This window comes from Quercus lobata, chromosome 10, assembly GCF_001633185.2.
Source record: "Quercus lobata isolate SW786 chromosome 10, ValleyOak3.0 Primary Assembly, whole genome shotgun sequence".
NCBI classification, from domain to species: Eukaryota; Viridiplantae; Streptophyta; class Magnoliopsida; order Fagales; family Fagaceae; genus Quercus; species Quercus lobata.
Window position 1 is genome coordinate 2,626,433 of NC_044913.1, and position 14,924 is coordinate 2,641,356.

Consider the following 14,924-nt stretch of genomic DNA (forward strand, 5'->3'; position numbering starts at 1 on the left):
CCAACAATATATATATATATATATAATATCCCGTTTGATTTTTATTTTAGGAAAAAAAAAATTAATGTCAGGTTCAAATCTTAATCAAATAAAGCTATCAAGTTCTTCCCCGAAATGCCACCCCCCAATCCCAACTTCCCTGTTTTCAGTATTAAATTCGAGAATATCAAACCTCCTCTAGACTAGATAAGGACACAATTAATATGTCCACAGATTATCAACAACAACAAAAAATGTCCACTTTAGATTTTTATTTTATTATTATTATTATCTAATAAAAGATTAGAAATGTACCCAGTTCACTTTAGAACATTTTTCCCTAGATGTTGACACAATATCTCCAATTTTTACACCAAAATTTTGCAATTTCACGTTATCGATTAGGTCTATCTTGAATATAAAAGGTGCACATCTTTTTTGTATCTACGTAATCAACCTAAGTAGGCTCAAGAGTCAAGTCTCAACTCATGCTCTAGACTGCCACACCTTATATTTGGCTACCTGAAACCCATCATCTATTATAATCATAATAATTAGTTAGGTATATATTGCGGTGGCTTTAAGAATTTTTCTCAGAATGTTCCTTAAAATGTATAAATTATATAATATAATAAAAAGAGAAATTCATATATTGACAACAACAATAATAAAAAAACACGCAAATACATAAAGTTATCAATTGTCTTCTAAGAGTTTTCATATTTTGAAATCGGTGCATGATAGTTTCATTATCAATAGTACAAGCTACATCTCTTTCAATGTACACAACCAAACAATCATTCATCTACTAAATGTAGAAAAAATTATAGAGCAAAATTTAATTTTATTGGTATAAAAGAACTGAGGGTGTTCCCATATTTTTTTTGAAGGGTAGACAAATAAAATTTTTTAAATTATGACCACCCTAGCCTTAAGGTGGCGTTGTCCCTGGGTACATAAATTTGGATTTGGTTTGTGTTTAATGCATTAAACATTGGACAGAACATGAGACCGATGCATGGTCAATTTTGAATACATATAACAAGGTTGTGCTTGTGATGCGAATGGATATGATTAACCGTTACTTGACCAAAGACATCATAACAAGAAATGATAATGACTGATGCAAGAGTAAAAAGAAGAAGAAAAAAGTGCAGTGAGATTGGATTTGTAAAAGAATAATCAATAGCAGTCAACGTATCTTAGAACTACAGACCACAAACAACCCCTCTTCTCTCCCCTAGAAAGAAGAAGTATTTTTTTAACAATACTAGAGCCACAAAACTTTTCATGAAATGGTTGGAGCAACAAAATATAATCCTCTCTATTTCACTATTAAAATTTTAGATTAAAGTACACTTTTAACCCTTAAAGCTTAAGATTGTTTTTATTTTGGCTATTTACATTTCATAATTTTTATTTTGGATTTTAATATTGGTCATGTTGTTCATTATTGTTAATAATTTAATTGTTTAGTACCCAATAAATGGCAACCATTAAACTATGTTACTCATATAAGGTTAAGGTGATCTTGTCAATGAAAACGTTTTACTAAAAATTGAGACAGTACTCTTAAATGTATATATATAATTTTTTTTTTCTTTTTTCAATTATGAAATGACTAATGTTGAAGAATAAATCACAATTACTCCACTTGTACATGAAAGTGATGACTCAACGTGGGACGGTTTTAAAGTGGACCCAGGGCTTGTTTATAGCCTCAAACGTGTACAAACTCAGTGCATTGACTTGTTTTGTCCGCATCGCATCTTTCACTTTAAAACGATGCTTAAGCATGGATTTCATTTCATTTCATTAAATGGCCGCCTTACAAATTCAGCAATTATCATAAAGTCTCTGCCTTTTAGTTTTAGACAACCTTTTTATTTTATTTTATTTCAGTTACTTGTGAAAATACTGGACAGTCCCCACTCCCCCAACACTTTACATGTTCATGCTAAATAGTAAATACCACATCGGAATGACATATAATTTCAATTCCATATAAGTTATGGGCTGAAAAATAATGTAATGAAAATAATCTTTTAAAAGTGAATTATATATATATATATATATTTTATCTGTGTGCGCACATGTGCGTGTATCTATTATTTCTTTATTTTGGAATTTAGTGAGAAAATAAAATGATTATAATAGAATGTTAATTTTCTTATATTTCTTTTTTCTTTTAAAATAGTTACATTATGTTGTTAACTCCACAGCTCAAATAATTTTCCTCTTAAAAACTCCAAACATTTTGTGTATAAAGAGGTGTTAATTAAGTTACAAAACCCTTGACTCTTATATTCTCTTTTGTGTATTCATTACAAGTTGTTTTTTCTTATATTATTTCCTATGTGTTCATTACAAAGGTAGAAACAACCCTCATCCTTTTAATAAAATGAAGGTTAAATATCTATTTAATTTATACTAAAAGAGATAAATAAAAGGTAAATAGTGTGTTTGTAAAATTATATAGTGATTTATTTGTCATTCATTCTTTTAAAAGCTTCTAACAAAGTATAAAAAATACACCAAATTGCATTACATTCTTTTATAATCGATCCACTTGATTTCGCTTTTATAAACTCCTAAACATAGTTTTAGACTAATGTAGAGGGCTTTCTTCATTTGATAATAGTTGTAAGATTAATTTTATTGTAATTAAAAGAAAAGAATCAAAAATTCTAGCTTAGTAAATTTCAATGTAAATTAAGAGAGAGAGAGAGAGATTGGTTAGAGTGTAAAGGGAGAGGAAAAAAAAAGAGATGGATAGAATTTTCCATCCAAGCCTACCAATTTCTTTTTTCTCTCCAAATTAAGGATAAAATGATAAGAGAAAATGACATTGAGCATAGAAATAGAAAATTACCCTCAATTTTTCATTCTTCTACTTTTAATAATAAGAGCATTTACATTCTCAGTGTATAATTATGTAAATTTATAAGTGTGTGGCCTAAATAATTTATGGGCCAGGCCCATTTACCCGTGGGGAGTCCAAAGGCCCAAGCCAAGGAGGACTATGACCTAAGCTCGATAATATAAAGTACAAGATAGCCTTGGGATACAGCGGAGGACAGTTCAGTCCTCGGCAGACCCAAAGTCCCACTGAAAAGAGGGGTAAAAACAGTATAGGACCAAAACTTGGAAGAAAAATCTAAAATATCCAGGGAAAGCTGCCCTTACTGCCATTCAATACTCTGAACCTGACAGAGCCGTATTCTTCGACTTTTACAACCACCCCCAACGACTTTGGGTATAGGCTGATGGGACAAGTATCAGTCTTGGAAAGGTTGACTCTATACGTGGACAAAGGACAGTGAACGCAGGCTAGTATAAAAGGAAAAATAAGCAATCTAAAGAGGCGGCTGGGAAAAATAGCCAAAAACCAGAGCCTCCCAGCCCACCTCCAGGAGAAAGACCCTAGGGGTGAAGAAAACTTAACCATGTATGAACACCACAAGAAACCCATCGCCTGGTGACCAAGTCCTAGCCTTTCAAACCCACACTCTACAAATGATATTGTTTGGGTCATTTCTCGTACAAACCCAACACTGATACGGTTCGTCACGAATCGTGTCCTTACAATAAGTTTATTACAATAATCATGTAAATTTACATTAACACTATTCATTTTGTATTTTATTCTTTATTATTTCTTTATCTATTCCAAGGATGTAGGAAGAGAGTAGATAGTGGTTGTTATGTGTGAAGAAAATAAACAATTTAAAATTTTAGAAAAAAAGATATTTGAATGAAATATGGTATAAAATTGATAATATAATGTGAGGTGTTTTAAAGAGTGAGTATGAAATAATTTTTTTTAAAATTTTTATACTAAAATAGACAAAAATTAATAGTGTTTCACATAGAGATGTCCATATTCAAATCTCACTACCCATTAAGCCTTAACTATCAAATTAAGTAGGTTTTGAAAAATAACTACAAATCCGTCAAGATCCTTGTAAATCAATTGATAATTCCTGCATTTAGTGTTCAAATCTCCTCCAGCAATCATCAAATTGTCGGTTAAAAAAAGACAAGGTTCCTTTCTAATTTTTTTTTTTTTTTTTTAAATAAATAAAATTTTTTATTTAAGTTTTTTTTTTTTTAATAGAAACATTAGAGATAAAATTTTGTGGTGTCTTATCTTAAAATAAACTATATACAGTTATACCAGTAAATCTAGTACACAAAGACTGTATCTTGTTGTCCAAAGGCTAAAAATGTAAAATCACCTACACCGTATTTGTTTTTTCCTACGGTAAGTTTGGAGCCATTTTTTGCTAAAACCTCGTTGTTTTGCACAAAAAAAAAATCTATCGTATCGAGAATTTCATTTCTTAGGACTTTAAAAGTCCAAAAGAAAACCAAATTCCAATCTCTCTCTCCGGTCGGAGTAATTTCCCGGAAAAGTCAAAACTTTCCTGCCAAATTCTCCGACCAACTACGATTACTCCATTTTCCCGAGAAAATTAAAAAAAAAAAAAAAATCTCAACGAATCTTCTTCGATTTTTGTTTTTCTTTTTTTGGTAAAATCGAATCTTCTATTGTTTATTCATTATCATCTATTTCAACTCTGACTTGAAACAACTTTTCTACGATTTTAGCTGTGGTAAGTTTATTTCAACGCTTTGTTTGGTTGCTGAGAAAATTTTCTCGGTAAACAAACAGAGGTATTCGGTGTTTTTTTATTTTTAAAAAAATTGATATTGGGTGATAACTGGGTGTGATTTTTTTGATTGTTTATAGGTATTTTTGAAGTTGAAGATGGCCAGCCATGGTGTTGGTGGTGGTGGTGGTCCTTCAAGACGAAGCATGTCGTTGAATGCCATGCCGAACAAGAAGAAACAACCGTTGGAGAATGGATCCAATGAGGGTTCGCGAAAGTCTTTATCAGCTTCTTCGCGTACTGCTTCTTTGTATGTGTCCAATTCCACTAGATTTCATATATGCATGTGTGTGGATATTATTATTGGTTTATTGGTTTTTATCAGTTTTGTTAGTGGGAGGTTGATTGGTGCAAATTTGGTTATATGATTGTTATGAAGTTCGAGAAGTGAGGAAAATTTGAAATGTTTTGAAAGCACTTTTTGATAATGGAATGTTATGTATGAATATGGGTGGCAATTTGTGTTTGTGTGTTGGGTTTGTCTCGTGTTAACTTATGACTATTCAACTATATGGGTTAACATTAACCCAACAAGTTGTCAACCCTTTTTTCAGATTTTATAGCAAAAAAAAAAGAAGAAGAAGAAGACAAATTTTAGTATTAATTCAATTGATTTGAATTAGGAAAAACCAAACAAATAGATTCTTAATATTAAATTCAAAACTAACAGAGTAATGCATCACAAATAATCATTCAAAACTAAAGTATGTCTCAATATTGCAAATAATTAATCAAAATAAACCAGAATAGCTAATGTAAGATCCCAACAATCAATTTAAGGAAAATAGATAAAGGTAAAATTAAAAGTAAAGTATGACGGTGATGATGCAATGGTGGCACTGTGGTAGAGAGTTCAAAGACGAAAGTAAATAATGACGACTAGGGTTTCAAGTGATAGAAAGAAGCAAAAGACGAGGGCAACAGAAGGCTGATGGTGGCTAAGAGAATACGGTGAGATTGAGGTTTGAGAGGGAGAGGCGGCCATGGGGCTTGGGAGAATGCAACTTGGAAAAAAAAAAGTTTATTTACCTACATTTTTTATTGTTAAATTGGTAAAATAACATTTAGTTAAATGGGTTTCATGAGTTGGACACAAACCCAACATGTTTAATAAATGGGTCAATCGTGTCAACCCGAAATGCCACAAGCCCGTTAAACCTCAACCCATAACCTGCTAACTTCCTGTTGTGTCAGGTCGTGTTATGTTCGTGGGTTGTGTCGGATTTTGCCACCTAGCCCACCCCTATGTATGAAAACACTTGCAATAATAATAATAATAATAATTTGTTTCATGATTCTTTGTACTTTAGCTGTGATGAATTAGCTTGGATGGGGTTTCTGAAAAATGTTCTTAAGAATAGAGGTGAATAGCCATCTTATATTACGTAGTAAATTTGAATCGTTAAATATCATACATATTGTGATGAATTTGAATTCAAGTTAGTTAGTAGCTATGTATTTGTAGTGTTGTAGGCCCTTAAAGTTGGATGTATCACTTTTTCAATGAATTTTCTGTTAGGAAGAGTTATTGTGAGTTCTTTCATGTTTCTGTGTTTATGAGTCAATCTTGCCAAGAGCCTTGTAGCTCAACTAGCACCTTGTGTGTTTTCAATGGAAACATCTTGGGTTCAAATCCCCCCATCCTCTCTTTTTTGTTTGCTAAACACTTCATGTCCTAAGGCTTTTAGAATTATTAGTACTTTTATTTTGGTCTCGAGAGTTGAATCACTTGTCCTCTTTAACAGCTTAATATTATGGAGCATGCACATTCATGTGTCAAACAAGATGCTTATTGAAAACAAAGCACTATTGTAAGCATACAGATAGGCACACACAGCTACATCCACACCAACTCTACACCACCATAAAAGCCAGATGGCTAATAGGTCAACTCAATTTAACTTTTGTAAAATGAAATTCTAGTAATAAAATTTCCGTTTCTCAACAGGGGGCTAACTGTAGAGCGTACTGTGAAACGACTGCGGCTGTCAAAAGCCCTAACAGTACCCGAAAATACAACTCTTCTTGAGGCTTGCCGTCGGATGGCTGCTCGTAGAGTTGATGCTTTGTTGCTAACTGACTCCAATGCATTACTTTGTGGAATCCTTACAGACAAGGTATGACTTGAATTCATTGTGCAATCACTTCTCCAAGAAAAGAAGTGTCTTAAATGCTAGGTTTACCTGGATTTTAAAGATTGTAGTGATATGTTTCATTTAACATTTAACTATTTTTTGTGGTTGAAGGATATAACAACTAGGGTTATTGCCCATGAGCTTAACCTTGAGGACACACCTGTTTCCAAAGTAATGACAAGGAACCCAGTATTTGTTCTTTCTGACGCTCTTGCTGTGGAAGCCCTCCAGAAGATGGTGCAAGGTTGATAGTAATTTGAGAGTCACATCCATTATTTTTTCCTTTGTAACATAGTAAATACTGTTTTATGTCTTGCTTTTTGAACATGAGCCTTATCTCTGTCTCTACAGGGAAATTCAGACATTTGCCTGTGGTAGAGAATGGGGAGGTCATTGCTTTACTTGATATAGCAAAGTGTTTATATGATGCTATTGCTCGTCTGGAAAGGGCAGCCGAAAAGGGAAAGGCTATTGTTGCAGCTGTTGAAGGTGTTGAAAAACATTGGGGGACATCTTCTGGTTAGTAGAGTTATGTAGAATACCTTATTATATGGTTTTGTAATAGTAATTTAGATATTCTCCAGAAAAACAAAATTCATTCTATTATCTTTTGGTTATGTGCAGGTTCCAATACCTTCATAGAGACACTTCGAGAGCGGATGTTTAGGCCGTCTTTGTCGACCATCATTCCAGAGAATTCAAAGTAGGTAATATCTCTTTAATTTCTTATGTGGTTATAATATGGTTATACAGTTATGCAAGCTATTTTGTCAACTATGTTCTTAAAAGCCAAAAAGTTGCTTTATTAAACAGATGGTGTCGTCTTTCAGGATTGCAACAGTTTCCCCAACAGAAACAGTTTTAGTGGCAACTAAGAAGATGCTTGAATTTCGAACAAGCTCTGCAGTTGTGACAATTGATGACAAACCACGGGGAATTATAACGTAAGTCTCTTATTGATAAAGCTGCACTTCACCCTTGAGCAGCCCCCAAGAAAAAAGTTCACATCACCCGTCAATTATCTGTTTCTTAGAGAAGAATTTTTAAATTTTATCATTGTGATGCATCTTAGTTGCTTTATAATTAATACATGTCATAATTTTTTCATCATACTCTTGTCAGTTCAAGGGATATCTTGATGCGGGTAACAGCACAAAATCTTCCTCCACAGTCCACTTTAGTGGAGAAGGTATTGTTTCTTACATCTGAGAAAATTTATTTGGGTCACTGTCTCAGGAAAAATAGGAACTTTTTACTGTGGGTCTTTTTTCATTGCTAGAAGTTGGAATATCAGCTACTGCGAAGGGGCACCTAGGCTTTGGTTATACAATTAATAAAAGAATATAACTTGATTCTTGGTGCACCATGCTTTTGATTTACAGGTCATGACTCCAAATCCAGAATGTGCAACAATAGATACACCAATTGTTGATGCACTGCATACAATGCATGATGGGAAGTTTTTGCATATTCCTGTTGTAGATAGAGGTAATACACTTCTATGAGTTTAGAACAAAAATGCTTTGTAAAACTAGTGTAGTTTCTGATAACTATTGGTTGATGAATACAGATGGAAAAGTAGTTGCTGTAGTGGATGTACTACAGATCACTCATGCTGCTGTATCCGCAGTAAGTCAAGTCTGTACCTTTCTGGGACTACATAATGCTCAATTATTTTTAAGTTAACACTGTTTGTGTTAATCTTTCATGAATTTATGGGAGAAATGTCCCAATATATGCATACAATCACATTTCAGCATTTTCAAAGAGAACCAAACCCTTAGGAGCACTCATGTCTTTATTGTAGTTTTTATTTGATTATTGTATTTAACTAATAAATTGCTAGTTTTATTGAGGAAACATCAATTAACTTTTTTTTTTAATTTTAATTAACCACTATTATAATAAAATAGTTTTTTTTTTTTTTTTTCAAGATAAAGGGGTTGAGGGACTAGACCCCTTGAAATTTCCCTCACAAGGGTGCCAATTGGCATAATATATAGTTTTCAATGTTATCCTGAAAGTAACAGATTCACAAATATTCAGCATGTTTAGCTGTCTAGGATGCATTATGATGCCTGACCAGGTGCCATGCCTCTACATGTTTGTCCTAACCTAGAACATGTTGCCTTCACTGTTTAATTTTAAGTACTCTGTTGTGAGGAACAAGGGAGTGCACCACTACTGAATGGTTGATGGTTTAATAGAACTAGAAATATAGAGCTATTCTACCAATACATGCATAATTATTTATAGTGACTTATCAGGAAGATAATAATGGCAAATTGGCATCTTATGCTATTCGCTAGGGTGGCAAGTTATATTTCTTTCCTTAGTTAAAAGAATAATATGGCACTAGTTGCCAACAAGTTATGCTCCCATCTTATATGCCGCTTCTTTCACTAAAAGCATGTGTTTGTAATTTTGGAAATTAAATTTCTATTTACTTCCAGTCTCCGCTTTTTTTAGTACCCCGTCCTTCTGTTGCCCATCTAATTTCAGACTTGGGGTGATTCAGAAATTTTCTTTGAACTGAAAATTTTGGAAGTAATGTTCAGTTATGCATACAAAAGATATTATTTAGCAGGCACCTTTAGAAAATTACTTGATCAAAATAGATACCAAAGTTGTGCTATGGATTCTCATTTTGAAGAAGCATATGATGCCTCCCCAACACCACACCCCCCCCCCCCCCCTTTTTCTCCCCCTCCCTTATTGGACTTCTTGAAAAACTGAGTGTTGTGGAGGATAATATGGTTTTACCATTTTTGTTCACTAACTAGGTTGGGGGTACTGCTGGCATAAGTACTGAAGCAACAAACAGTATGATGCAAAAGTTCTGGGATTCTGCCATGGCCTTAACCTCTAATGAGGATGAAGAAGATGCACGAAGGTTATTTACATGCAATTGTAACATTTTTATTATAATGGTATTATTCTCACATGGCCATTGATATGTACTGACACATATTTTTGAAGTCTCAGTGAAGGTTCCTTAAAGTTGGCTTCAGAGGGAGGAACAGAGACAGGACGAGCACTTTCCTATCCTTTGTCAGCCCCCCCTAATACATTTGCTTTTAAAATCCAAGATAAAAAGGGCAGGATGCATAGGTTTACTTGCGGTATGTTACTTGCTTTGCTTATCATATAAGGCACCCATGAAATGGTTATAATATGTGGTATTTCATTTTCCATGTGACACACATAGCTTCTGGATCTGATCTTTGTCCCCATTTGGTCCACCTGAGTGACTCACTCGAATAAATGGCTCTGTGTTGGTCCTGAGTTCTGAACTTGGCTGTCCACTACTGTATATATAGCTAGTAACGCTACACTGTTAGGACTATAGTAGTCTGGAGAAAGGACACGGGCTGCTAGATCTTTATGTTTTTTGAATAATGGATAAGGATTTTTGTTTAGGAGATTATCCGCCCTAGTGTTCATTCTCAGCATCTAAATATAGCAATGCACTTATATTTGGTAGTTGACTGGGTTTTGTCTTGTTGCTTGACTTCAGAGACACATAGTTTGGCAGATCTTATAGCCGCGATCATTCAGAGGGTGGGGGATGACATTGACCCCCACAAACTACCTCAGCTTCTGGTATATTTTAAGATCATCATATTTCACTTTCATTTGGTTGGATTTTTTATTGTCCCTACTCCCAATTTAATGCTAATTGTTAGCCACATTCTGTAGTATGAAGATGAAGACCAGGATAAAGTTGTACTAGCATCGGATAGTGATCTTGCAACTGCTGTGGACCATGCAAGGTCAGCTGGTTGGAAGGTATGATTGATCTGTCTGTTGGTCCTTAATGCAACCATTGGGTGTTATCCTATAGAATGAAAGGACATGTTTATGGAACATTAGAAGATAGTTTAAAATATAGATACCCTTTTTTCTTTGGGAAGGTACCTGTTTTTTTGGGTGATCTTCAAAAATGGTCCTCTCCATTGGGTTTGAAATGGACATTATCCATTTCATGGCTTAGATTTAGATTCTCATAAATCTATGGGGTACATAGTGCCATGTTGTTTTAAATCTCTTTCCACCAAAAATGGAATGAGAATTGAGTTTAATCACATGGTACAATATAAAATGGACTATCTCCATTTCAAACCAAATAATGAGGATTTTGGTCTAATTTTCTCTCTAGCATTTTTCATTCCAAGCACAATGGACTCTTTCTCCATAGAAAGGACTTTTGTTTTGTTATAGCTACTCAAACAAACTTTGACATTTGAGTATTTTAAACCTTCCAGGGCTTGAGATTGCATTTAGACTATTCAGGAAAACGTGGTCGTGGGAGAGCTTACGGTTCGGGAGCTATGGACTTTGCTGAAACACATGCAGACGCATGGGCTTCTGCTTACAGTGCTGTCGCAGCTGGAGCAGCACTTGTTGCTGGGTTAGGAGTAATGACATATATGAAGAGGTCCTAAATATTGTGAAACATGTTAATTCTATAAATGAGTTTTCAAATTTTAGCATGTCTGATTTGATCCTAGACTAGAGAGCCAAAATGGAATTGGTTGTGAGGGCATGTCTTGTGCTTGATACCCGTTCTCGTAGAACTGTATACATAATACATGAGGAAAATCATTTTTTGTGTACTGGCTAAGTGGCTATTGCACTGGTTATATGCGTGACACTTTGGTGGCTTGAGTTCTTGTCCACTAAGGTATTGCAGCTTCGCTGACCTGTAGTATAATTATAACAATAAATGGTGACATCAAATCTATACTGTGTTTTAGATTTCTGATATTCTAAATTCTTAACATATTAGGAAACCATGGATCTCTAAAAAAAACCCAAAATTTATTCGAAGTCAATTTCACTCTTCACCTTATACTATGCGGTTAGCATTGATCCTCAGTCTGCTTGGGATTTATCTAATATTAGAATCTGTATTAACTCTTTAATATTTGTGTTTTTGTCACTTCTGCTAGTGTTATAAGTGTTTCTCTTTTAACTTTTTTTGACCAATTATATTAAGCAGTGTGGGAAAACCTACGCAAAGAATATCTAAAGGGGACAACTTTTTAGAATTTGTTAATGGTGGAAGGGCCCATATCATACGTCTCTTTTTGTTTGAAAGACTTTCTTGGCTTGGGTCTTATTCCTATTTTCCAATTGGGTGGCGAATACATCAAAGTTTCTTTTAATGAAATCTTTTAAAGATGGAAAAATGTGAAGGAAACACATTTCTATTATTAACTACAGAGGTCCGGTTTTAAATCCAAGGTAACACATTTCACGTGTATGAACTATATAAATAACAAAATGCCGAACATCACAAAAATAAAATAAAAATAAAAATAAAAATAAATTTGCTAGTGCACATGAACTATTTATGTATGTATGGACAAAATCTAAGTATAGTACCTTAGGTGTTGTTTCTTACGTTCATCTCTTAAAACTCATTCATGTGGCCATTTTACTAAAAAATACACTATCATCCATGAGAAAAAATTCACATGACAGAATTTTAAAAAAAAAACTTAAAAAATAACTTTTAAGTACTGTACCTAAATCTTACTCTATATATATGCATGCCTTATTTTTACATGGTTTTGTTGGGTTTTGGAATTTGAACTTTGTACTATATATAGTATATTGAGGAACTGAAATCCAATATTTTATGATATAGACTGTGTCGTGGCTATGGTTACTGCTATGATAGGGCCTGTACAAAAATAAAAATAAAAAACGTGGCTAAAAAACCCTTAAAATGCCGGTATAGACCGTAATTTTTGCAAAGTGCCGCTAAGTCAGGCAATTACAGTAGCGTTTTTCAAAAACTCCGTCATAGTTTACCCATAAACGGTGTCTAAAAAATACGGTTATAGACCTGTTTTTTTGTAGTGCGGCATGTTTAAGCATTGATGCTGCTGATTTGCTTAATGTCTCGTGATTATGCTATATATCCAGTACTGTTGTATTTGGACATGGTATTTTCTTTTACCTGGTTATGATAGAATATAATTCTGAAGAGTTGATCTATGCGCTTATTTGTCAGACGAATCAAGGGAATACTTAGTATTATGAAGATCATTAGATCTTTGTAACTCCAGTCCGTTGCGAATATGATAACTATTTTACATCTGGGTGGCATAATTTTGACATTCCAAAAAGGAAAAGTCCATTGGAGGAAGAATACGTAAGTTGCCACTTTGGGTTATTGAACACTCGTTGTTGCTTTTGAAGCATGAAAATTGTGTTTAGAATTGATCTTTTAATTATTACTTTCTAATATTGAATCAGGTGAAAAAGGTGGGAATTGCATTATTCAAGTTGCCCTCAGTTGGCGTGGAACCCCCTCAAGAATACAGGGATATGTAAGAGTCATCGCCGAATCTAATAAAAAGGACTCTTCTTCCTTTTCACTTCCAACAATTGCAACTTTCGAATGCTAATAATTGTTGTTTGTAAGTGAAATAGCAAGAGAGAAATAATAAAGAGGGGAGTGTGTAGAAAAGTGTGTGTAATGTTTTAAGTATTAATAAAATTGCTATTTTATTCGTAATTAGTCGCAAACTTATGCATAATTATCTTTTAATTGTGGTGTAATATATAATTTATTCTCTAAAATTTGTTGAAGGTAATTTGTTCTCCTTAAAAATTCAACAATTTCTAAAATTATTTATCATTTTTCTATCTCTACTAATATATTATTTTATTATTTTGGCTATGTTTGATTAATATTACTCCTTTATGAGATGATCTATATTCTTAGAAATTATGTTATATTGTGCTATGTTTTTTTTTTTAATTTAATTTAATTTAATTTTTTTATGTATGACTAAACTTTTTAAATTTCAAATAAATGATTCAAATTGCTTATTCTCTTATCATGATATTAATCAAAACTAATAACAAAATTACCTTTTAATATTACTCAAATAATTGATAGACACGTTCAAATTAATAGCAAAAATTGTGTTTTGATATAAATTCAAATTCTCACTTCCAAAATAAGACCAAATTATCTTACTCAAACAAAAATCAAACCAAAACTATAAGAGGGAGAGATATTACTTGTGATGGAGAACTAAAAAATATAAGGGTATGTGATGCAGGACAACCTAGGCTTCCCACCTAGATTAGTTCTACCATAAAACCTTAGGCTTCCCACCTAAGGTGTTTGGAATCACCACCAAACAAATCGATGAAAATAATCTCAATAATAATAATAATAATCTGTAAAAATACAAAAGGAACCGTCTGGAGCTTTATATACAGCTTCTAGGAATCATAATGATAAAGATAAACTCTCCTAAACAAATCCTAAACAATCTCAAATACTAATACGATAATCCTAACAATCTCAAATACTAATCCAATACTAAAGATAAACCCAAATAAAGATAACATAAATGATAAAGATAATCTCCACAGATGTGCCATCATGTGGTGTCCGCACCAACTCCCCTGGGGTGGGAGAAACTCGACCCCGTCGAGTAAAGCTCATAAGGATCAAGTGACATCAGAACAAACTCCATCAAGCCACAAGCTCACTGGATCAGCATGGTGCCTCCGTCGACGCTCATATGTGCGAGTGATAGGAGGTAGAGATGAGGTGGTAGCAAGTGTATCCAAGTAAGCCTCCAAAAGAGCAGGATCAAGCTGCTGCAACTCCTCTCTGGTGATCCATGTACAGTCAGAATCAGGCCTTCCTCGCCACCGAACCAAGAAGCGCTAAACTGTTCCATCCCTAGTGAAAAGAGACTGCTCATCCAAAATAACATCAATAATATCTTTATGTGCCTTTTGGAAACAAGATGGTGTAGGGCTAAGGACAGGGTTAGCCAAAGAAGAAGAGGGAGGATCATCAAAAGGGTTATAGGGAATAACTGTTGGACCTTTAAAAGCAAGTAAATCAGCAATATTAAAAGTAGAACTAATACCATAATTTGAAGGTATATCAATCACATAAGCATTAGGTCCAAGTTTCTTTAATACCTTGAATGGGCCAGCATTGCGGGCCTGCAGTTTCTTAACGGTTCTTGAAGGATACCGTTCAGGCCTGATACGAATCATAACATAATCTCCTACATCAATAAATGACGTCGATGTAAATCAGCCTGAGTCTTATACTTAAGATTACTAGCATGAATTTGTTTGTTGATCTCTT

General features: G+C 33.8%; 1 protein-coding gene across 4 annotated transcripts; it reads left to right on the forward strand.

Moving 5' to 3' along the window:
- Window positions 1–4,289: 4,289 nt before the first annotated feature.
- On the forward strand, window positions 4,290–11,554 carry LOC115964080 (CBS domain-containing protein CBSCBSPB1-like). 4 transcript variants are annotated; one of them, XM_031083384.1, is made up of 15 exons: window positions 4,290–4,595; window positions 4,733–4,902; window positions 6,601–6,769; window positions 6,899–7,031; window positions 7,139–7,306; window positions 7,412–7,490; window positions 7,618–7,731; window positions 7,910–7,976; window positions 8,170–8,275; window positions 8,358–8,425; window positions 9,571–9,680; window positions 9,767–9,909; window positions 10,305–10,390; window positions 10,487–10,576; window positions 11,053–11,554. In XM_031083384.1, exons 2-15 carry the CDS (start codon window positions 4,751–4,753, stop codon window positions 11,230–11,232), a joined length of 1,665 nt encoding a protein of 554 aa, XP_030939244.1. In that variant the 5' UTR covers window positions 4,290–4,595; window positions 4,733–4,750; the 3' UTR covers window positions 11,233–11,554. The 4 variants fall into 4 exon arrangements, with proteins under 4 accessions (XP_030939244.1, XP_030939246.1, XP_030939245.1 ...); XM_031083386.1 differs by having other exon boundaries at window positions 8,358–8,416; XM_031083385.1 differs by having other exon boundaries at window positions 4,291–4,595; window positions 9,773–9,909.
- The last annotated feature ends 3,370 nt before the right edge of the window (window positions 11,555–14,924 follow it).

Coding starts and splice junctions, on each gene's coding strand:
- LOC115964080 (XM_031083384.1), top strand. CDS start 4,751: ATGGCCAGCCATGGTGTTGGTGGTGGTGGTGGTCCTTCAAGACGAAGC. Junction 7,032..7,138: donor CCTCCAGAAGATGGTGCAAG/GTTGATAGTAAT, acceptor CTGTCTCTACAG/GGAAATTCAGACATTTGCCT. Junction 9,681..9,766: donor GATGAAGAAGATGCACGAAG/GTTATTTACATG, acceptor ATATTTTTGAAG/TCTCAGTGAAGGTTCCTTAA.